Source organism: Natator depressus, chromosome 9 (assembly GCF_965152275.1).
Source record: "Natator depressus isolate rNatDep1 chromosome 9, rNatDep2.hap1, whole genome shotgun sequence".
Classification (NCBI taxonomy): Eukaryota; Metazoa; Chordata; order Testudines; family Cheloniidae; genus Natator; species Natator depressus.
In genome coordinates this window covers 57,826,940-57,849,550 of record NC_134242.1, presented here as the reverse complement: position 1 = coordinate 57,849,550, position 22,611 = coordinate 57,826,940, and the positions used below count along the sequence as shown (strand labels likewise).

The following is a 22,611-nucleotide window of genomic DNA, read 5'->3' as shown; positions in this document are numbered from 1 at the left end:
ACTTCAGCTTTCTTGAGTTATTAGGTCCCCTTCATTGCTAAATAGAGGACCTGCACTTTTCTCTGTCTTTCTCTTGCTCCTGATATATTTAAAGAACCTCTTCTTATTGCCTTTTATGTCCCTTGCTAGGTGTAACTCATTTTGTGCCTTAGCCTTTCTGATTTTGTCCCTACAAGCTTGCCCTATTCTCTTGTACTCATCTTTAGCAATTTGTCCATGCTTACACTTTTTGTAGGATTCCTTTTTTATGTTCGTGTCACTAAAGAGCTCCTGATGGCCTCTGACCATATTGGACTCTTACTATTCTTCCTATCTTTCTTTTGCACCAGGATAGTTTGCTGTTGCGCTTTTAATAATGTCTCTCTGAGAAACTGCCAGCTCTCCTGAACTCCCTTTCCCCTTACATTTTCTTCCCATGGGACCTCACCTATCACTTCTCCGAGTTTTAGTCTGCTTTTGTGAAGTCTGTCATCCTTATTCTGCTGCCCCTTACTCTGTGATCTAGAGACCAACAGCCCCAAGGAAGGGGGAGCTTTATCATCATCTGGATCTTACTGATCAGACCAGTTTAGTGTCGTTGATGGATGACATCCCCTCATGCCAACCTGCCTCTCCAGATGGCGAATAAATGCTTAGGGAATCTGTCCCTGTCCCATCCCCTGTAGGTCACTCCAGGACCCTCTGCCATCTTGAGGAACATCCATTCACTAGACTCCCTGGTTCCAATTGCTTTGACCAGGTTTGAATCCATTGTAAGCCTTTCCCATGGGCTACTTATGTTCCTTCACAGAGTCTCATGTGGGTCCTCACCCAAAGCTACATGGAAGGTCAAGGAAATTGTGTATACCAGGTCACCATAACCTAATAGTTAATTAATATTCCCTGAGCTGTGCTCTGACACAGAGCGGCTCGCTTTGTGGAGTCATGCTGGCTGAGCCCCAGCAGGCTATATGGTCCAAAACGGCCAGTTGTTTTGGGTGCCCAGTTCTGTAGATACCCAGGTGCCCCCATCAGGGTGGCTAGGTATCAAGGCACTGCCACTGGCCGGCCACTCTTAGAAATGTGGTCCACCGTACTGGCCTGCCCGGGTAGAACTTTCCCTTACATAGACTCCACAGCCCAAATGCAGACCAGGTGTAGGCCAGGGTGATCCCACTTTCACCAGGCCTGGGTCTGGCCCTCCTGCAGCTTGAGCAGAAGCAGAACAAGTGGCCCCTTAGAGCATCCTGCAGCCCGTGCACACTAGTCCCTCATGATCCAACCCTACCCCCTTTTTGGCAACAGGACAGATTGCCACCAAGCCAGATCTCCCCCTCTGGCAGTGGGAGCAAAGGCAGGGACAGCCTTGCAGCCTGAGCCTGCTCTTCTGGCTGCTTTGGGGGTCCCATGGATCATCAGGCGAGCCCTTCTCCCTCCATCAGTGCCCAAGGTGCTAAGGTGAAGCAAGTCTCCCTAGCCTATGGGTCTCAGGATCTCCCTCCACTGCCTGGGCAGAGCTAGGCTCCATGGGTTCAGTTACTGGGCTGAAGGCTGAGACTGTCTCATTGCTGGTGTCTCTGCTATATCACCCTTTCCCTCATGCCTCCCCAGTCATTGATTTTCGATGAAGTGGACCTCTCCGACGCCAGCGTGGCAGAGACCAGCACCAAGAACATTAACAACAGCTTCACGGTAAGGGACAGGACCTCACACACTGCACTGCAGCAGTCCTGGTCCAGCACCCATTGAAGTCAATGGAAATACTCGCCTTGGCTTCAGTGGGCTTTGCATCACAATCTGCCTGTTGTTATCCTTGTGTGTCAAGGATGGGGGAGGGAGCCGAGTAGGGCTGCTGCCCTTCACAACAGGCCTTTCCCCCTAGCCCCCACAAAACCAAGTGTCAGACTGTACTTAAGGGGTATGCTCTGGGTACTCCCGAGCATGGAGGTCCCATAGGAGGGATCATCTCCCGGTAGTGGAGGATGGGCAAAGTTATCCTGCAGCATGTGGTCATTTAATTCCTGATACAATAAATTAATTACAGGAACTCCTCACTTAAAGTCATCCCGGTTAATGTTGTTTTGTTATGTTGCTGATCAATTAGGGAACATGCTCGTTTAAAGTTGTGCAATGCTCCCTTATAACATTGTTTGGCAGCCGCCTGCTTTGTCCACTGCTTGCAGGAAGAGCAGTCCGTTGGAGCGAGCTGGTGGGGGCTTGGAACCAGTGTGGACCGGCAGCCCCACATCAGCTCCCCGCTCCCCTAAGTTCCCTGTGCGGCAGCCCCCCAGCAGGCTATCAATTGCTGGCAGTTCAGCTGTCCTTTCCCCAACTGCTGTGTGCTGCTCCTGCCCTCTGCCTTGGAGCTGCTCCTGGAAGCCTCCTGCTGGCTGTGTGTGTGGTGGGGCTGGGGAGGAAGCAGGGGGCTAATGTCAGAGTGTCCCCCTACCCCCTGCTCCTGCCCCTCGCTTACCCCATTTCCATAGAGCGGGGGGGTGGGAGGGACACAACAGGGCTCAGGATGGAGGGAGCTTGCTGGCAGCAGCTGCTGTCTCAACTTGCTGATCTACTTAAAAAGGCAATGTACTTAGAGTGGAGTCAACGTACTTAAAGGGGAAATGCGCATCTCTCTCTCTCACACACACAGGGTGTGTGTCTCTGTCTCTGTCTGCCATGCTGTCTCCCCTCCCTCCATTTGTGCTACCTTGTAGAGTGTGAGGCTACATTAACAACAAAGTGTCAACCCTTGAGGGCTCAGCTGTTCTAGTTCATCATTTAGCAGTAAGGCATTCCCAGGGAACTATCCCACCCTCTTCCACCCTCTGACTTCACCACCTCAACCAAGCTTCACAATCATCATTGCTGTGTACAGTATTAAATTGTTTGTTTAAAACTTATACTCTGTGTGTGTGTGTGTGTGTGTATATATGTGTATATATATATATATATATATATATATAATAAAAAATAGCCTTTTTTCTGGTGAAAAAAAATTTCCCTGGAACCTAACCCCCCTATTTACATTAATTCTTGTGGGGAAATTGGATTCACTTAACATCGTTTCGCTTACAGTTGCATTTTTCAGGAACATAACTACAATGTTAAGTGAGGAGTTACTGTACTTTTCTATAGCGGATGTCCAACAGTGCCTCCTGCTAGGAGAGGCAGGAACCAAAGTAGTTGTGAGCCTCCAGACAGCTAGTGCTCCATTAGTGCTGTGTTTTGGGGGAAATCCAGCCCTATGGACTTTGGTACGATGTGTGTGGTGCTAAAGCTGTGGGCTGTCCCTCTGCACAAGGGTGAATTTCATATACAGGGACTGCTGCTGGAGTAGCCCTGAGCTTCCCATGACAAGTGCACTCACTCTGGTCTCCACAGAGGCCTTTGCTGGGCTTCAAGGCCTGCCCTCCCACCCTTTTCCCTTTAGCAGCTCCTGGACCAGTCCCCAGGACACACAGCTCCAGCAGAGGCTGTTGCAGGCCCGCTTCGGACCACTGGCCATGCTCACCCTTGCTGTAACTCCGCAGGAGTCAACAGAGTTGCATGGGAGGGGAATTTACCCATTGCTTCTGCTCTAGTGTGCACACCAAGGACCCAGTCCTGTACCCACTGAAGTCAATGAGAGCTTTGTTGCTGACTTCAGTGGGAATAGGATTGGGCCCCAGAACCCCCTGTAGCTGGCCAGTAACATACATGTAATTGTCTCCAGTTGGGCACAAAACTCCAGGCTGGGACTGGGACTGTGTTAGCTGAGGAGGGCTGGACCAGCCTCTTGTGGGGGGCTGCTACCTTCTGATTCCCTAGGAATTGGGGGCAGGGGAGAACGTGGAGCTTGGCTTGAGTGCCCCCCTGGAATAGAGTGTGGGCACCGTGGTTCTTGCCTCCTGGAATGAGTAGAGAAACTCTGATCTCCCGAGCGCCTTCGGTAGCCCTGCATGGTGTGAGTGGGGGCAGCGCGCTCGCCTCTGCATGTTGTAACCATTCCAACAGCGCAATCTATGAGCAGTCTGGATTTCCTCCTCTGCACTAGCTGTGGGCTGCCCAGCAGCCTCCGTTCTCTTTGCAGCTGGCTTAGCAGGGCAGTTTTCTTCTGTAGGTGATCACACCGTTCCGAAAGCTCATCCTGTGTGCCGAGAACCGGAAGGAGATGGAAGACTGGATCAGTGTCTTGAAATCCGTGCAGAAGTGGGAAATCAATGAGGTAAGAGAGGCACACACGCTGGTTGGGAGTCCCCAGGTGGTAGGCCCACGACAGGGAGTGTTAGTAAAACTGTCCTGGACACAGGGAAACAGTGAGATCATAGCAATATTCATCTAAGGGATGGCATTCTCCCTATTCGTAGGAAGAGTGTCATGAGACACAGGGTTTACAGTGCTAGTCATGCTGTGCATCAATGGGGTAGCTAGCTGTGACCTTGTGAACACTCTGTGTGTGTGTGTGTGTGTGTGTGTGTGTGAGAGAGAGAGAGAGAGAGAGAGAGAGAGAGAACAGTTGGACGTGAACTCTGCCTTGTACTATTATTACTAGGTGTAATACAGTAGCACCCAGGAGCCCCAGTCATGGATCAGGACCCCAAAGCACGAGGCGCGATACAAACAGAGGACAAAAAGACAGTCTCTGTCCCAAAGAGCTTAAATCCTCTCTGATGGTGAAATGCTGTCAGTTGTATTGTGTGTCTTTGGAATGGTCGCTTTCCCTGAACAGGCAGTGCAGGAGCAGATTTTCTCTCTTTGACGTCACAGTGGACCAGACCCTCACCTGGTGTCAATTGGTGCAGCTTTGTTAAAATCAGTGGAGCTGTCTGTTTACACCAGTTGAGGAACTGGCTCCTTAGGTATTAATTAATGACTGGCCAAACCAATTTGTCCCCCTTTTCTTTGGAGACTTGCTGGTGTTTTACTAATTTACGAGGATAAACCCACTAAGCTGACGTCCGATCCGGTGTAACTGTTTAGCGTGTTCAGTAGAGCTCATTCATTTCATTACAGGAAGCTCCTGACATTTGCTGGGACAGAGGCTATGAAATGGCTCGGTGGGACTGGTCAGTGAGGGAGCAGATGCTGGGTCGAAGGGGAACGGTAGCACAGGATTTGTTATCCTAGCAGAACTGCGTGTAGAGTGAGCGCTGGGCTAACAGGGCTAGAGAACATGAGATCTGACTTGAACAAAGCCATAAATGCATAGTGGTGGCACCTCTAAGGAACCAGTTTTTCAGGCATAAACGTCCCAGCAGAACTGCTCATGTGGCAGGTTTCGGTTTTCAGGGTCCTTGAATGTAACTCTCACCCACCAGCCTCACAGTATTGTATTTCGTTCGCTCGGGGCTTAAACAATCACACACGTGCATGTCCTTCCACCCTGCCTTGTTGCCATTAGCACAGCCATAGCATGAACCCTCGCCAGTTGCTCCCCCGACTTCTGCCAGCTACTCATTCATTATCCCTGTGACTTGGGGTTTTCAAATTGGGACGAGAAGACTGGGAACTTCAGAGGAGCCAGAAGCAATTAGGCTCCCAAATGCCATTGAATTCTCTCTTAAAAAGTTATATTCTTATTATAGCTTCAGTACCCACTGGAGATAATGGCCTAACTCCTCAAAGGTATTCAGGTGCCTAACTCGCATTGACCTTTGAGGATCTGGGCCAATGAGTGCAGCATTTAGGACAGAGCCAGCTGAGCAGCCAGTGATGCCAGACGAGGAACTACTTGGAGAGAATGCCAAGGCTGCCAGGGGTCAGGAAATGCCAATGTTAAGTTTGCTTGTGTAACTTGACTGCTTCCCCCTTGTGTGTATGCATTGCGCTGCAGTCTTTAGCAACGTGCTTACAACTGGGTTTCCACAAGACTCCTGGCCTCACATGTTGAGCCAGATGGAAAGTGCCCGGAGAGTGAGGCCGCTGGGAATAGTGCTCTTCAGCCTCACCAAGCCATTGGCAGACCCCACCTTGTGCCCGCCCAAGTAGCGCAGAATGAGGGAGGTATGCACTAGTCCCTGCTTATTCCCTGACCCCCCTGCCTTATGTGCTGCCTGCTGTCCAGCCTGCCTGCCGAGGTCCCACGACACTCACTGCTAGCCCTGCCTCATTCACTGAGTGCCGTTCAGCCTGTGCACATGGGCTAGACAGTGCTTAGGCTTTATGGCGATGCCCTGGGGCGAGGGACAGTAATGCCCCACATTCACTCCCCAGTTGCAGGCATCCGGTACTTGCTCCTCCCACTGCAGAGGTGGGTGAAGACTGGGGTGGGGTGGGTGGGGGGCAGGCATAGGAATGGATGGAGATTTGGCTCCCGTATGGAACATACCAGCCAGCAGAGCTGACCATGCTGCCTCCCAGAGCTGAGACTAGAGGCCAGGAGTCCCAAGTCCCATGCTTTAGCCACTGAACATACCAGGCCCTCCCTGACCACACAGAGCTCTGTGCAAACACTGCTGTTCCAGAGAAGCTGCTGTGGATTTGGTTGGGTCACAGCGATCTCCTCTCTGGACAGTGAGAGCACAGCCAATCAGTAACAATGTAGTGAGCAATCTCGGGCACACCACAGGGTGGGTCCCACCTCAGGCAGCACCTAGGACCCATGGGAGCTGCGGTGGGTTAAGGAGAGTGGGGGTCTCTCTCCCCTTTGCTAATCAGGTGCTGGAGAAAGTGTCAGTACAAATGTACAGAACAGAACCCTTCAGTCCCATTTCAAATGGGAGGAAACCAAGCGCCTTGGGGCAGAGGGGAAAGGGACCAGGGGGTGGAGAAAAGATGTACGGGGAGGGAAGAGGAATCTTAGTTACAAAGGGGGGTATAAGAGGGCTAAAGACCAAGGACTAAACTCATCCCTGAGGTACCTGCGCTGAGCCCAGAGCTCAGTTGTATCCATCTGGAACAGGCAGAGCCTGGCCTGTAGAGGCTAGTGGAGAATTGTTTTAAAAGGGGAGCTGTGGTGTGATCTTCCAGCTACTCTCATTGCTGCCTCATCATGAAGAAGAGATGTTGGCTGAAACATGCCTTAAGTGTCAGTTCAAAAGAATAATCAGGAATTCTGCTGGGCGCTGGTGTTTGGCGAGTTCATGCTGACTAGGACACGGTCCCATCTGAATGCACAAGCGATTGAGGCTTTCATAACAGCTGCATGACTGTGCTAGTGAATGGAGCGACAGTGAAGCACCTCCATCTTCATGGCTGGTGCATGATGTGTCTGCTGATATTGGCAAGGAGAGTGTACATTGTGGGGAGTGGTCTCCAGAGCTGGGGCACCTACCCACTCGAATTGAGCCAAGGACCCCTGACTCATTTCATGTAGGCCTCCAAGCAGTCGTCTGATGGTAAACGTGGTCAGGCCTTCCAGCAGACTGGCTGGCATTTGATGCAGTAACCTAGAAGTGGAAGACTCCATGTCCCTGGAGCCAGCCAGGTGGGATATTCCCCAGCTGGGCAAATCTCGCCTTATGCCATCTTCTTTGCTCCCATGTTGGTTCCTCTCTACCATTTTGGAGGCTGGCAGGGCGGGCACAGGGCACAAGGAGATGCATGGGCCATTGAGAGCCGGGAGTCCTGGAGCCTTGTTACATTTGAGAAAGTCCCCAGTTGCTCTCTGGGATTTGTTGCCTGCTCCCGCTGTCTTTCCAACTCACACTAAACACACCTCAATTCTCTTTGTCATTCCAGGCCACGCAGTTCAACATGGAACATTTCTCTGGGATGCATAACTGGTACGCCTGCTCCCATGCCCGACCCACTTTCTGCAACGTGTGCCGCGAGGCCCTGTCAGGGGTCACCTCCCATGGCCTCTCCTGTGAAGGTACCGGCTCATCGGCCCCCGGCTTTGCAGCCATGAACAGATAGTGGGGCTGACCCTGGGTGGGATTAGTAGGGAATGCTTGCCAAAGCCTAGCTGAGCTGGCCACAAGATGCATCTTCTGGCTGCTCATCTGGTGGGCACAGGAATTGCTTAAGCCAAGTCAGTATGCTAAATAGGAGAGAGAGGAGGGGAAATGGAAGGCAGAAGGTAGGGACTTGGGGAGAAAGATTGGGGTTAGAAGGGACATGGGTGAGGAAAATGTAAGGATCAGACCGAGGTCCCTCTAGCCCAGTGTCCTGTCTCTGATGCGCTAGTACCAGGTGCATGACCCCTGCAGAATGCAGCCAATGCGACATGGTGCAAGGAGCTCTGGTCCAAAGGACTGTGATGGGATGGATGCTGGTGCCCATGCTAGGGGGCAGACACCTGTGCACATGTGTTGGTTGCTGTGGGCTTCATTCAGCACTGCTGCAGCCAAGGGGTGTTTGTTCTCCGTGGAAGCAGGGTCAGGCCCATGGACCAAGCGTTGGTGTCCATCTGGGGGATTCTGGAGCAGGGAGGACTGTGTGGTGTGGGGAAGCCGTCCCTGCCACCTTCCCATTCCTGCAGGCTTTTCCATCTCTCTTGCTACTAGTTTGCAAGTTCAAAGCCCACAAGCGCTGTGCTGTGAGAGCCACCAACAACTGTAAGTGGACCACGCTGGCCTCCATAGGAAGTGACATCATCGAGGATGAAGAGGGGGTAAGCACTTCCTTCCCTCCCCCTCCCTTGCCAAGAGGGGCACTGCCCTGACACACCCTGGGGCCAGCCACCAAACCAGCCAACCCTTCCTAAGCAAGGGTGCCAATGGCTTTAGCTCTGGACCTACCTGTGTAAAGGAAGCTGTAGGCTAAGTGGGCCTGCTCTGTTATATGGATGTGAATCAGGAGTAGCACAATGGAGTTAGTGCACTTTGTCCAGACTTGCCACCACATACATGAGAGCCCAATCTGATCCAGGATCGGGAGCGAATTCCTTCGGAGGAGTTAGAACAACTGCACTTAGAACCACCCCGGGACAGTCCTGCATGGGCCCCACCAGTGGGTGGATGAGATGCTCTGGTGCTCCTCCATCGCCAATTCTATTGCCAAATCCCATAGCCTGTCTCCAAGCAACATCCCCACTGCCTGCTTTGCCTAAGCAAGGATGTGGCCCAGGGATCCTCTCTCTCATCTCTGTGCTAGGGGCGTGAACCCCCTGAGCTGCCCCTGCTGTGAGGGCGCCCCTTCTTCCAGGCCCATGTTGAGACCTTGGCTGAGTCAGGCCCTGGAGGCAAATGGGGAGGCTGTTTGGGATGAGGCCATGCTCCCATGCTGGCCTAGGGTAGAAGAGGCATCAGTGACTTTCTGCTGTGGCAGTGGAGGTCCTTGGAGAGCCCCTGGATACTGCTTTCCCTTAGTCAGTGCCAGGGAGCTATTCAGTGGGAAGACTCTATCTCCGAGTCATTACATTGAATGGGCAACTCTCCGGAGTCCTGGCCTTGATGCCCCAAGGTGACAGCCAGTACAGGTGAGCAGCAGTTTAAAAGCATCAGCATGCTGTGCTGAAGGCTCTTGGAGAGGAGCCTGTGCATCGTGAGCCAGGCTGGACATCTCTCAACAAGCCAGTGGCCAGGGCCTGGGGGATGGCCCAAGTGCATGACATGGCTGCAGGGTGTTGTCATCCTCTGCCCAGCTCTCCCTGCTGTTTAACCGTGAGCAGAGTGGATGGAAAACGCTGCCAGATCCAAACTGCTCAGTGACTCAAACACCACTGACTCCACAGCCTGTGCGGCTGCCAGGGGTGAGGCGGGTACGGATTGGAGATGGTGCACTGCGACGCCCAGAGGAGGGGCTAACTCAGATGCTGCTGACAATGATTATAACTCGTTGTAGAACAGGGAGCAGGGTGGGGGGCATCTAGAGAGGTCCCAGCCCTCTCCACTATGCTGGAGCTGGCATTCCTCTGTGACTGGCCACAGGGGGGTGCTGATGCTCTTCAGAGTGGGTGGTGTGAAGTCTTTTCCAGAGGCTTGCTGGGCAGAGGGATGGGAGTCTGAGGGGCTTTGAAAACCCTGTTCCCATCTGTGTCCCCCCCCCCCCCCCCCCCGAATCGAGGCAGTGTAGCCAGCTGGGCCGATGAAGTGAGCTGTAGCTCACGAAAGCTTATGCTCAAATAAATTGGTTAGTCTCTAAGGTGCCACAAGTACTCCTTTTCTTTTTGCGAATACAGACTAACACGGCTGTTACTCTGAAACATTACATAGATAGCTGATTTGCTGGTGTGGTTAGGTGCTTTGGCATCTTAGTCGCTGGAATTTCCCTCAGAAACAGAGGCTGCTGGAAGATGGGTGGACAATGAAAGCCAAGCTGAAGTGGACGAATAGCCCGCCTCCTGCCATGCCCAACACAACTGGTTTCACGGGCCCTGCTGGATACCGAGGGGGCATTTGCATGCACTAGCACCCAGCTTTTATGCAGCACTTCAATCTGCAGATCACTTTCCAATGGAGGCCAGTATGATCATCCCCAGTGGGGAAACTGAGGCATGGAGCTTTGGCATGACTTGACCAAGATCCTGCAGCAGGCCAGTGGTAGAGCTGAGAACAGAATGTGTCTGTAACCAGGCTGTAAGCCAGGTAATTGACCTGTTCCTCTGCCCTCCTCTCTTCAGGTAGCCATGCCCCATCAGTGGCTGGAGGGAAATCTGCCCGTGAGCGCTCGGTGTGCCGTGTGCGACAGGACCTGTGGCAGTGTACGGCGGCTGCAGGACTGGAGGTGCCTCTGGTGCAAGGCCATTGTAAGACCCTCTCCCTCCAACCCCCTTCTTTATTCTGTTCTCTCAGACCATGCCCATCGCCGTGGTTTCTGAGCGCCTTGGCCTCCTCTGTTATTTCTCTGGATCAGATATGGATATTGTACACCTTCCATGCCATAACCACGACTGTGGATGCAGACACGTAGCTCTGCCTGCGGTGGGGCTCTGTGGTCACAGTGTGTTTGAAGCCCTTCTCAAACACAGCTACATGTCAGCACCTCTGTAGCACCCACACCCAGCACGGTTAAAGGTGTGTAACAAAGCCATCCCCGTGGCTGCCGAAGGGCGTTATCCACTGCAAAAAAACCTGCCCACGTTGCTCAGGGAAACAGGCAATGGAGTTGGAAAGCCACTGCTTCCACCCAGAACAGTAATGGACATGGAAAGATCTCCAGCCACACGAGCTGCACCTGGATCCAGATTCCAAACCCCCAGGAATGGGGGTGTTGGGCTCTAGGGGCTGACTCCAGCCCATTTTCACATGCTTTCCACAGACACTAACTGATGGAGCCTCACACCTTTCTGTGCAGTAGATGAACATTATTGTCCCCACTGCTACCAGTGGGGGAACAGAGAAGGGTTGTCATTTGCCCAAGATCACACAACAGGGCAGGAGCAGAGCTGGGAAGAGACCTATGTCTTCTGGCTCCCAGCCTCCTTCTCTCAACTCTAGACTAAGCTCCTGCCCTTTCGGCCAGTAAGCTCATGCTGTCTCCTGCTGCTTTGTCCGCCCTAGGTTCACAGCGCCTGCAAAGAGCTCTTTGGGAAGAAGTGCCCCCTGGGGCAGTACAAGGTCTCCATAATCCCACCAACTGCCCTGAACAGCATCGACTCGGACGGTGAGTACTGGAGCCAAGGACTGCTGGCTGCTAGTCAGTCTGGGGCAGAGCCGGCAGGGGGACAAAGGAACGCACTTCCTTTGAGCTGGATTAGAGTGTCCTGAATGGCTGGAATTGAGTCTCTGAGACCTTGTGGCTCTCGGGGATTCCAGCTCTCCTGCGCTAGCCCAGCCATGGGGGCATTGGTGGAGAGACCCATAGATCAGGCCCACTGAGCTTGTTCGTCTTTCTGGGGGGTCCAATACAGCTGATCCAGAGGACTACAGACTGGGCCCGTTGCAGCTTGTTGAAGCTCTGACATTGCTGGCAGAAATCCACCCCACGCTGCCCTGCTGCTTCAGGAGACACAGGGAAGGAGCTGGCACTCTCCAGGATGTATTGGCTGCCATGTAGGAGCCCTGGAGGCCCCATGGGGAGTTGTATTGTGGCTGACCTCTCAATCCACTTAGCCAGGCACTTGCAGCTCCTGCTTCCCTGCAGGTGGAGCCACGATCACTTCCTGAGCAGGGAAAATGCCTTTGAATGGCTAAGAAGTGGAAAAGATCAATGCAGGCAGCTCGCTGCGTGGTTCATACTGGGAACCGCCTCTCCATCCTCCCCAGCCCCATCCCTTACCTGCATCCCCTGCTGTGTTATCTATAGCACAGCCTGCCAGAGTCCAGTCCAGAGCTGTAACTAGGTATTTTAGCGCCCAGGGTGAGCAAGCATATTGGCCCCCCTAGAGGCGATGCTGGGGCAGGGCCTGTGGGATCATGTCCCATCCAGATTTCTGCCTTTCATTTAGCACAGAGTTTTTCAAACTGGGGGCACCTCCTGCCAGGAGCCGGTGGATTGGAAGTTGGTGGGAGCCCCTTGGGCCCCTGGCTCTCCACACTATGGGAACCAGGGCGCTGGCTGGCTGCCCGGCAGCCCTCCTGCCTTACTCCCCAAGCCAGGCCACCTCTACACGGCCAGGTGCTCCCCAGACAGAGCGGGTGGCACAGCTCCAGGCTGCACCCCTGACATGCTCTTGGCTCTCCCCTGAAGGAGCCTGGCGCCAGTGACGTTACCCCATGGAGCTGGTCCCTGCCCATGGAGCCCAGCTCCAGCAGTGAGCGAGTGCCTCGGGGAGCATCTCATGGCAGTGCCCCACAGTTTGAAAATCTCTGTACTAAATGGAAGGGAGAAATCAGGGGAGCACGTGATCCTGCATGCCCCCCACACTGCCCCATTTTTCTGCTCCCACGGCTCTGCACCCTGGGCGGCTGCCCTGCTCACCCTGCCCTGGTTACAGCCCTGCTCTGGTCCTTGGGCAGCGTGACATCTATGTCCCTTTTTATCTGGCAGATGGAGTCCTGATTTCCTCCTCTGCCCTACCAGGGGACCAGCTGCTCCAAGTAGCTACTGGGAGGGTCTCCCCTTGTGGTCACATAGGCAAGGCAAGGCAAGGTGGGAAACTCCAGGCTGCCTTCCTGGGTTCATGGCTACTGCGTGGGATCTGTCCTCTGCAGGATCTAGGCACCAGATCCTCTCCTCTTCTGGCTGCTCTGGGAGAAGCACCCTCTAATCTTTGTGCTGCAGCTTTGGGAGGGAGTTCCCTCATTGTGCATACAGCATGGCAGAGCATGGCGGGCGCAGTGGTGTTGTGACTAAGACTCATGATTTGAAAGCCCCTGTCAGGGCGAGAGAACGCTTTGTGAGTGTAATAACAGGGGCACAGTATTACTAGTGCTTTGAGATCCTCGGATGGAAGGCACCATAGACGGGTAAAGATGGGCAACTGTCGATCTGCTGGATCCAGATGTACCTGTAAGAGGTCTAGTCAGTTGCTTGATGAATCTGTGTATGGCTGACAAACCCAATTTGAGAGCAACCCAGTGTTACAAATTTCACAGATCCATGTGTTGTCTAAGTTGGAATCCAAGATTAGTCTGTCGCATGAACAGAAATAACTTTGACTGAGTGTTGCGCCCGGCACACAATGCAGGCCCAGAGCAGCAGTGGGAAAGGAAAGGGGCCATGGTGGTAGTGGGGAAGAGAGGCTAGCACTGGGTTTGAATTGAGATGGAGAGGAGAATTGGGGAGAGCGTTCCAGGCAGTGGCTGCAGAGGAGAAGGCTCTTGCAGCAACGTTAGTGAGCATGGAGAGGATCCTGGGATGAGGTGGGAGGGAGGTTAGAGCAGCAGTTTCTAGGTGGCTGGGTGGGAAGGTTGCCCTACCAAGGGGTTTCTGCTGTAACTGGGGTGCCAGGCTGGGAGAGGTGGAAAACCCTGCGCTAGGGCATGCTGACAGCCCCTCGGTCCGAGAGCTGACCATCTGGGGCAAAGTTTTCAAAAGGAGCCAAGGGCTGTTTTCAGAAGGGAGCTGTCGAGGCTCAGCCTCATCGAACACCAATGGGATTTAGGGGCCTCCAGCACTTCTGGGACTCAGGCACCTAAGTCACTGGCATCATTTTGATGACACTCCCTAGGTCTTGGACTGAGGAGACATTATCCCTGTCTGGGCCTTGCTGCCATCCCCAAATCAGCCCAGAAGGTTCAGTGGCTGTTTAAATCCAAGTTGCCCAGTCTCCTTGTAGCTGAGACAAGCCACTCCCGCTCCCCTATGTAGCATCCCTTCATGCACTCACTTCCAAGAATCTGCCCTCCAGAGCCTTCACTTGGCTGTGAGCATTGACTTTGTCCTCTGTTCCCTCCAACCCTTGATCCTTTTACCGTCCCAGCTGCTTTTCTCCAGGCCTGCTCCAATTCCCTGGTAGCCGCCTGTAGAGGACAACCCCCATGCACAATCCTCCCCCGCCCCCCAGCTATAGGCTTTGCTTCAGCCATTGTCTATTGGGGTCAGCCGAGGGGTGGGTCGTGACAGGGCGCTGCTCACATGGCGCCACTATCCCAGAGTAACTGGGTGTTTGTGCTAGATTGATCAGCGATGTAAGAGTTTCAATGGAATTCCCGTCACTGGGCTTCTGGATCAGTAAACCCGCTGCTCTGCTCTTGGCACAACGCTGAGCCACATCTCCTGCTGTGCACTGAAGTCAATAGGGCGATGCTGATTTATGGCTGCTGCGGCTTCTCTGGTGATTCAGTCTGTCTGCAGACTCAGGCGGACAGCCGTGCATTGTTTCAGACTCAGGTCCCTCGCTGCAGACAGAACCCTCTCCGAGTGAATGTTCCGGCTCTGCACACACTACTGGGGCTAGCTGAGAAGCACCTAACAGCGCTGACTCCAACCCGGGATCCAGCCAGTGCTGTGTAAATGTTGCTGTCATGGAGTTACTCCTGATTTACACTGGTGTGGGAGGAGAACTGGGCTCTGCATCACTCCTGTGTTTCATCTCATTTCCCCTTTTAAGATCCTAAGAATGCACTTGTCTTTGGAATGATATCCCTGCATTGGACACTGCCTAGTGATTGTTTATCAGCCACTACCCGAGGTCTTTTTCTTTCTCTCAGGCTGGCCCTGATTACTCCCTCCACCCCTGTGTTTGTGGCTTTTCTTCTCTGTGTAGCATCCTGGACTTGTGCTCATTTTTATTCCTATCACTCACCCAGGCAGGTTGAGTCTGTGCAGACAGTGACTTCTGAAATATTCACCACGTTCCCTCTAGAATCATAGAATATCAGGGTTGGAGGGGACCTCAGGAGGTCATCTAGTCCAACCCCCTGCTCAAAGCAGGACCAATCCCCAACTCTAGTTCTCTCTCATCTGACGGTCTGATCAATGTAGTTTCCACCCCTTCGTCCAGGTTGCTAGGAAATCTTTGGACAGGATTGGAGCTGCTAACGAACCCTGAGGGCATCCCGTGGACACAGCTTCCAGTCAGAACTGGCCCCTGGCCCCACTGCCATCTGTTCTGTAGCATCTCAGTGTCGTCCTAACCCGCCTTGCTTCATCGAGGGGCATGGGATTAAATGCCTTTCCCAAATCCTGGGCATAGAATCTACGCTGTATTTGCCTTATCTATGTCTGCACAGCAATTATCTTGTCCGAGAATGACATTAGATTAGTTTGATATGAGGGGCTGGGCTCTGATTTAGAAAACTCTTCTGCCTTTTCTGTACAGCATCGATTTCCCCAACTCTGTCCCGGCAAACATGTCTGCTTATCCATCCCTGGAACCAAGGCTTTCTGGTTTCCTAGCTCTGCTTTCTTGCCAGTTTTCCAGGAGCAACGGGATGGGAGTGATAACGGCTTGCAGAGTTTGTAGCCAAATTCTCTAATACTCTCAGGAGGCTTCCATCTGGTTCGAGCTGAGCTAAATATGTTCTCCTCCTCCAGATATTTGCTTGCTTGGTTTTTAATGATTTTGCTGCTACTGTCATCCGGTGGCTCATCTGCCCCTCTCATTACTCACTGGGACACTGTCAGAGTAACAATCAGACATTTAAAAAAACATGGCTGTGCTACTAATAATCTACCTCTCTCCAGTCTCTCTCTCACCTTCTCCCCCATGCTGTCTCCTGTCCTTGAGAAATGGTGGCAGGGCTCTCCTTAACATCCCCCGTGGGGGGAGGGGAAAAGCATTGTGCAAATACCTGTCTCTTGCCTGCCTGAGACTGCTGGAGCTGAAGTCTTTTTCAGCACCTCTGTCGGGGTTGGGTTTAACTCACGCACAGCTTGGACAGTGATACCGGCTCACTCAGTTTCACTGCCTGGGTCTCATGGGCCAAGTCACAGCTGTGGTGTTTGGATTACAAGGCCCGGGGTCTCCTTTCTCCTCTTTCCTAGAGCATCAAACACACATTGCCACCTCGTCACACTCATTGCTCCCTGCCTTCCCCAGGGGCTCTCCTGGATTCTTCCTTCATGGCTCTTCTTGCCGAAACTGGGGATGGCCCATGGATTCATTCTTCCCCTCTATCACCTCCACACGCCTTTCCTTCCCCTCTGGGGACTGCAGGTTTCTCCCTCCGCCTCAGCCCTTACTCGCCCCAACTGCAGGTGCCTGTGTCTCCTTTCAGGGCCTTGTAGGTGGTTTCATTTGTCCTGTGCCCTCTGGGTGTCTGCCTGGGACTGCCCCTCTGAACCGAGCCCTCTCACCAAACAGGGCACCAAACTGGCATTCCACAAAGACTAAACCTTCTTTCTTCTTCCTCATCCCCAGCTGTGCTTGGCACTGTGCCACCTAGCTCCCAGTTTATGGAGGTCTCTGTGAGGTCAGGACTGTCTCTCCAACCCCTTACCAGAACTATGGTGGATCCAATTAGATTTCAAATATCACAGCGAGATTTCTCTTCCTGCTTCCCCACACCCTACAATTTTCTGGATGGTTCAGATAAGCTGGCTCTTCCGCTTGCAACCTACACACTGACTCAGCATCTCCTGGTGGTTTGATTCTCACATCCGATTAATTTGTTCTCTGGATGTAGCAGATGCTTAGCAGTGCCTGGGGAAGGCAGGAGGGACAAGGTGGGTAGAGTTGACAAGCTCAGAAATGTGACAGGAGAGCTACAGAGACTTGATTTCTCAGGAGCGCATTCTGGGCAAGCTGCAGACGCTTTCTTGAATGCAGCTATTATACAAAGGTACTTGGGTGAAATCTCATGGGAATACTTGCCTGCATCTCTGGCTCTCTGAGGGCCTCCACCAGTTATTGGTGAGGGACGTGTGCTTGTCTGTTCTGAGCTGTCACTCATTTTCATGCATTATTTAGGGTTGCCAACTTGGTAATATTTCAAAGCCGAACACTCTTAACAGGAGTTCTGGAACCTCTCTTGCCCCACCTCTTCTCCCTGAGGCACCACCCCTGCCCCTCCTCTTCCCCTCAAGGCCCTGCCCTGCATTCGCTCTTCTTCCCCCCTTCCCTCCCTGTTGCTTGCTGCTTTTCCCCTCTTTCCCCCACCTCCCCGCTGCCTGGGTCAGGAGGGACTCTTTTATGGAGCTGGGGCTGGGAGCTGCAGCTGCCCGACGCAGGTAGGAGGTGGCCCCAGCTTAGTAGGGGCTGGCTCGGGTGATGACCCAGCTCCTCCCCCGCCCGCAGTAACCGGACTTTCTGTGTACAGTCAGTTCACCTGACTGGACACTGTCAGGTCCCCTTTTTGACCAGACTTTCTGGTTGAAAACTGGGCATCTGGCAACCCTAGCATTCTTTCATATATTCCAAGGCCAGAAGGGAGCACTATGACCATCAAGTCAGATCTCCTGGATAGCACAGGCCAGAGAACTTTCTGTTCCTGTTTGAACAAAAGCACATCTTTTAGAAAAACTTCCAATCTTGATTTAGAAATGGCCAGTGATGGAGAATCCACCATGACCCTTGGCAATTTGTTCCAATGGTTAATCTCCCTGACTGTTAAAAATGTATGCCTAGTTCCATTCTGAATTTGTCTAGCTTGAACTTCCAGCCATTGGATCTTGTTATACTTTCGTCTGCTAGACTGAAGAATCTATTATCTATTTTTTGTTCTCCATGTAAATACTTATAAACCATGAGTAAGTCAGCTCTTAGCCTTCTCTTTGTTAAATATATTGAGCATATTTTCCAATCCTTTAGCCATTCTCGTGGCTCTTCTCTGAACTCAGTCCAATTTATCACCATCCTTCTTGGATTGCGGACACCAGAACAGGACACAATATTCCAGCAGTGGTGCCTAATACAGAGGTAAAATCACTTCTCTTCTCCTACTCACAATCCCCCTGTTATACATCGAAAGATTACTCCTGGGGGAATTCTGTGCCACTGCGCATGTGCAGAATGTATGTCGCCCACAGATTTCTTTGCTTCCCTGCAGAAAAATGACTTTATGACCCTCATATGATCTTTCCCAGCAGTATGTTTCGGGTGCCCAGGGCAGCTGGCAGAGAGGTAAATCACTGTGGGGCAGAGGGCAGGACTGGGGAAGACCCGGCTGGTGGCTCCTACCCTGTGCTGGGCTCAGCTACTAGTCCCGGCTCGGCTGGGGAGGATGGGACTTTCTCTTCCCCTGCACGGCATCCGGAGCCGTGTCAGACACCCACCCAGATTTCTCAGCCTGGCTGTAAGAAGCTCTGCAAACTCCCGCCCCCTCCTGCCTCGCTTCCTGCACCCATTGCTCCTCAGCTGCAGGGGGAGGGGTCACTGTACATGCAGCTGGTCTCCCATCCATCCAACCTCTGTGCATCCAGACCCCCACACCGAGCCTCACCCCTCACCCGGAACACCCCCTGACAAACCCCACTCTCCCTTCACCTGGACCATCCCAATGAGTAACCAGCACTTGGATCCCCACCCTACCAAGCCCCAACCAGCTGCACCTGGATCCCCATCCCATCCCACCCCACCCCTCTGCCGATTTCTATCCTCCCCACATACAGACCTCCCCACTGCTGAGTCCCAACCACCTTCACCTGGATCCTCCTTCAGAGTCCCATTACCTGTGCACCCAGATCCCCCCTCGCACCCAGATCCCGCCTCGAACCCAGATCCCCACCCCACAGAACCCTCTCAACCCACACCTGGATCCTCCCACACTAAGCTCCTCCACCCATGGATCCTTCCTTGCTGAGCCTGCCTGCCCACACCTGTGCACACATGGAGGGGCAGGACCCTGGGGTGTTTCTGGGGCAGGCCCGGTCCTTGTGCTGTGTCAGGGTTGGGTGCAGCCTCACCGCTGAATCCGTGTTCCGGGGTGGGGGGGAGCTTCACAGTGATCTCCCACCTCTGTACAGCCAGTGGCCTGTGCTCTCCAATGCCATGCTGGAGCCTCCACATTTATTTGACAAATAAAATTTGCAGAATTTTGCAGAATTCTAAAATATGGTGTGCAGAATTTTTAATTTTTTGGCACAGAATGCCCTCAGGAGTAAAAGATCATACAGCCGTTTTGGCTACAGCATGACACTTGGCACTCATGTCCAGCTGGTTATCCAGTATGTCCTCCAAGTCTTTTTCAAAGTAGCCGTTTCCCAGAATAGAACCCCCATCCTGTAAGTATGGCGCATTCTTTGTTCCTAGATGGGTGACTTTACATTTGGATGTATTGAAATGAATATTGTTTGGTTGTGCCCAAATTACCAAGTGACCGCATGGTTTGGACCATGCCATCTCATGGTGCCTTAGATCCAGTCATCATAACTGGTGGAAACAATGCTTCTTGGAAAGTCACCATAGCTAGTTATTGAGGTATTCTTATCTCCTGGTGATGTAGAACCCGGAGCTATGCGGGCCCAGGACTGGAATAGTACGAGGGCGTAGGTTGCAGCAGCAGCAGCAGAGTTGTATGGGGAGCCCAGGGCTGGAGTAGGCTGTGGGACTGTGGGTTGGGATTGATGTGCATTGGTAGAGTGAAGGGAAAACCTTCACAGCTGAATCCCTCCCGCTAGCTAGTGTTGTCAGGTCATTGGTGTCACACCCATATCTATCTCTCCCAGAAGACATGCACACTTACTGGATGTGAGTCTGCATAGTCACAAAGATGTGCTCCAGAGCTGGCAAAGGAAGCCCCCTGCCTTTCTGGAAACAGCACTGGGCAGAGCAGAGAGCGAAGCTGACAGCCCTTCCCAGCAGCGTGCATCACACTGGGCACTGTGCGGCACTCCAGCACGCCCTGCGCAAGCGCAGAGTGCAGAACTGGGCCTCTCATGAGAAGAGCAGCAAAAGAAAGCAATTCCATGGCCAAGTGCAGTGGAGGCGGCTGCAGGCTCCGGGCCAGCTATCGATCCCTCTCTGTAGCGGTGCCAGCCCTGACCCATTAGCAGATTTCATTTCCAATTTAATTTCTTTAAAAGCGTTGCACTGATTGTAAATCCTTTGTGGGCTCCCAGATTGTTCATCTGGTGTTTACTTAACAGTCAGTGCTTTGCTCAGCTAACGCTATGCATCCTCTGCTGAGCCCTGACTGCCTCGCAGCAAAAACCCCACCAGGGATTTGCTCCTGCCTGCAGAAAACAAGGGCTGTTTTCCAGCCACACACCCAGCAGCCTTTCCTGATTTCCACACTCCATCCCCAGATCCCACCCTTGGTTAGACTGCCTCTACTTGTGCCTTCTGCAGCATGGCCCCGATTCAGGACAGCACTTATACACATGCTTAAAGTTAACTGTATCTACTTAAAGTTGACTACAATGGGTTTTAAGCTTGTGCTTAACAATGAGCATGTGTTTTAAAGCCTGTCAGGGCTGAATTCTCACTCTGGCACTTTGAGTGCAGAAGGTGGGGGCCCGCAAGGATTTTAAAAATTAATACTTGCCACTGGATGGCTGGCAGGCTGGATGTCCATAAAAGGGGCTTACCCCCCTACCCCCCTTCATTTATCACAATGCCCTTCCTGAATAGGGATGCTTCCTGAATCCTAAGGGCCAAGCACGCATGCATTGCCAGGGCCAGACCTTAATAAGGTGGGCAGTGTATCTGGGGAAGAACATGGCGTACATCCAAGCATGGAATAAGTGTCCATTAAGAAGGGGTGCTGATCCTATTTCCATTAGAGTCAGCGGCAACAAGATCAGCCCCAGAATGCACTAGGAAAGAATTTAACAGCAGTGTTCTGTGTGTCCCTGTTTCTGTGGCACTTCCCCCCATAGTATCCGGATGTCACATATGTCAAGGGGTTAACATAAGTTTCCCCGTATGGTTCATCTCCAGCTCCATCCCGGGCACTGCTGCTATGGTGCCAATCTCCCTTCCCATCCGTCGTTGTTAGTACACTGGGGCAGCAGCCAGTGGCTCTGAATGGGATCCACTGCACACACGCAGACCCTGCCCACAATGATTCCAGCTGTGAAGAGTGGGTGGGGCCGTGTTGCACATGGGAGCTGCATTACTCTATCGAGTTTGGGGCCAGAGACTTTGGTTTTGACCCTCCCCGAGCCGAAAGATGGGGTTATTAGTAGCATTTGTTATGTACATTCCTGCGTGTCACACGGGACTGAGACTGGGAATCTGCCAGGTACTTCAGCCAAAATCTCCCCAAGCTGTTGCCCTGAAAGGCCAAGTGAAGGCACTCCTCTACACCCCCTTCCCCTCGGCCTATTGCAAAGCAGCTCTTTATAGTATTTCCCTGGCCCCCATTGCCACAGGCTCTAAACCCCTCACAGTCTCTATACTCACACCCTCTGGGGCAGGGCAGCACTGTTGTCCCCATTGCACAGGTGGGACGGAGGCCCTGAGGCTAAGTGACTTACCCAGGGTTACATAGGCAGTTGGTCGCAGAGCAGGGACTTGGTCCAACCCCAGGCTATTGCACTGCTCACTGGGGCACTCGGCTTTTCCTCAGGCTTCTGGAAGGCCACCTGCCCCTCGTCCTGCTCCAGCCCGCTGCTGGCCTTCATCAACTCCAAGAGCGGCGACAACCAGGGTGTGAAGTTCCTGCGCAAGTTCAAGCAGTTCCTCAACCCGGCGCAAGTCTTTGACCTGATGAACGGGGGCCCTCACCTTGGGTAAGCGACAGCGCCCTCTGCCGCCCAGCCCTCTCCCTGCGCTCACGCCCACAGTGCCCCCTGCTGCCCGGCTCCCTCCCTGTGCTCCCGCCCATGGCGCCCCCTGCTGCTCAGCCCTCTCCCTGTGCTCACACCCACGGCACCCCCTGCTGCCCGGCCCCCTCCCTTCACTCACACCCATAGAACCCCATGCCACCCAGCCCACTCCACAGTGCTCCCTGCTGCCCGATGGCATCCCCTGCCACCCGGCCAATTTTCTGCACTCACGCCCACAGCGACCCCTGCTGCCTGACGACATCCCCTGCCACCCGGCCAATTTCCTACACTTATACCCACAGCGACCCCGGCCACCCAGCCAATTTTCCCTATGCTCATGCCCACAGTGCCCCCTGAAGCCCCGCCCACTCCCTACGCTTGCTCCTGCAGTGCCCCTGCAGCCTGGCCCCCTCCATGCACTCACACCAGCAGTGCCAGGCCTCACACCCCATGAGACAGTGCGTCCCTTCCCTCCCTTTGTTCTTTGATCTACCTGGGGGCCAGGGAAAACAAGGAAGCTGCTCAGGTCCTAGAGACACATGACTCCATCCACCCAGCCAGGAGCACCCCATATGACCCCGTAGCTGGGAGGGCCTCATAAAGATGGGCCAAACTGAAAGCTCAGCAGCTCCCACCTGCTCTGTAAGGGGCTGAACTGGGTCTCCAGCCCTTAATGCTCTGAACTAGATGAGGCTGGGCTGTTTGGATTGGGTGATAAACCCAGATCACAAGTCCCAGAGCCTGGGCCAGTGCGTTGGGCTGGCTGGGCTCCAAAGAACACTGCAGATGTCCGGACTC

The 22,611-nt window shown here is 53.2% G+C and overlaps 1 protein-coding gene across 3 annotated transcripts in view; it reads left to right on the top strand.

The window, feature by feature from the left end:
* The window catches only part of DGKK (diacylglycerol kinase kappa), a 149,804-nt gene that overhangs the window by 87,329 nt on the left and 39,864 nt on the right, over positions 1-22,611 (top strand). For all 3 annotated transcript variants that reach the window (XM_074964311.1, XM_074964312.1, XM_074964310.1), the window contains exons 4-10: positions 1,591-1,671; positions 4,076-4,180; positions 7,636-7,768; positions 8,403-8,509; positions 10,460-10,585; positions 11,340-11,442; positions 21,615-21,777. In XM_074964311.1, the coding sequence (XP_074820412.1) occupies positions 1,591-1,671; positions 4,076-4,180; positions 7,636-7,768; positions 8,403-8,509; positions 10,460-10,585; positions 11,340-11,442; positions 21,615-21,777 (818 nt within the window). The remainder of the gene's footprint in view (positions 1-1,590; positions 1,672-4,075; positions 4,181-7,635; positions 7,769-8,402; positions 8,510-10,459; positions 10,586-11,339; positions 11,443-21,614; positions 21,778-22,611) is intronic.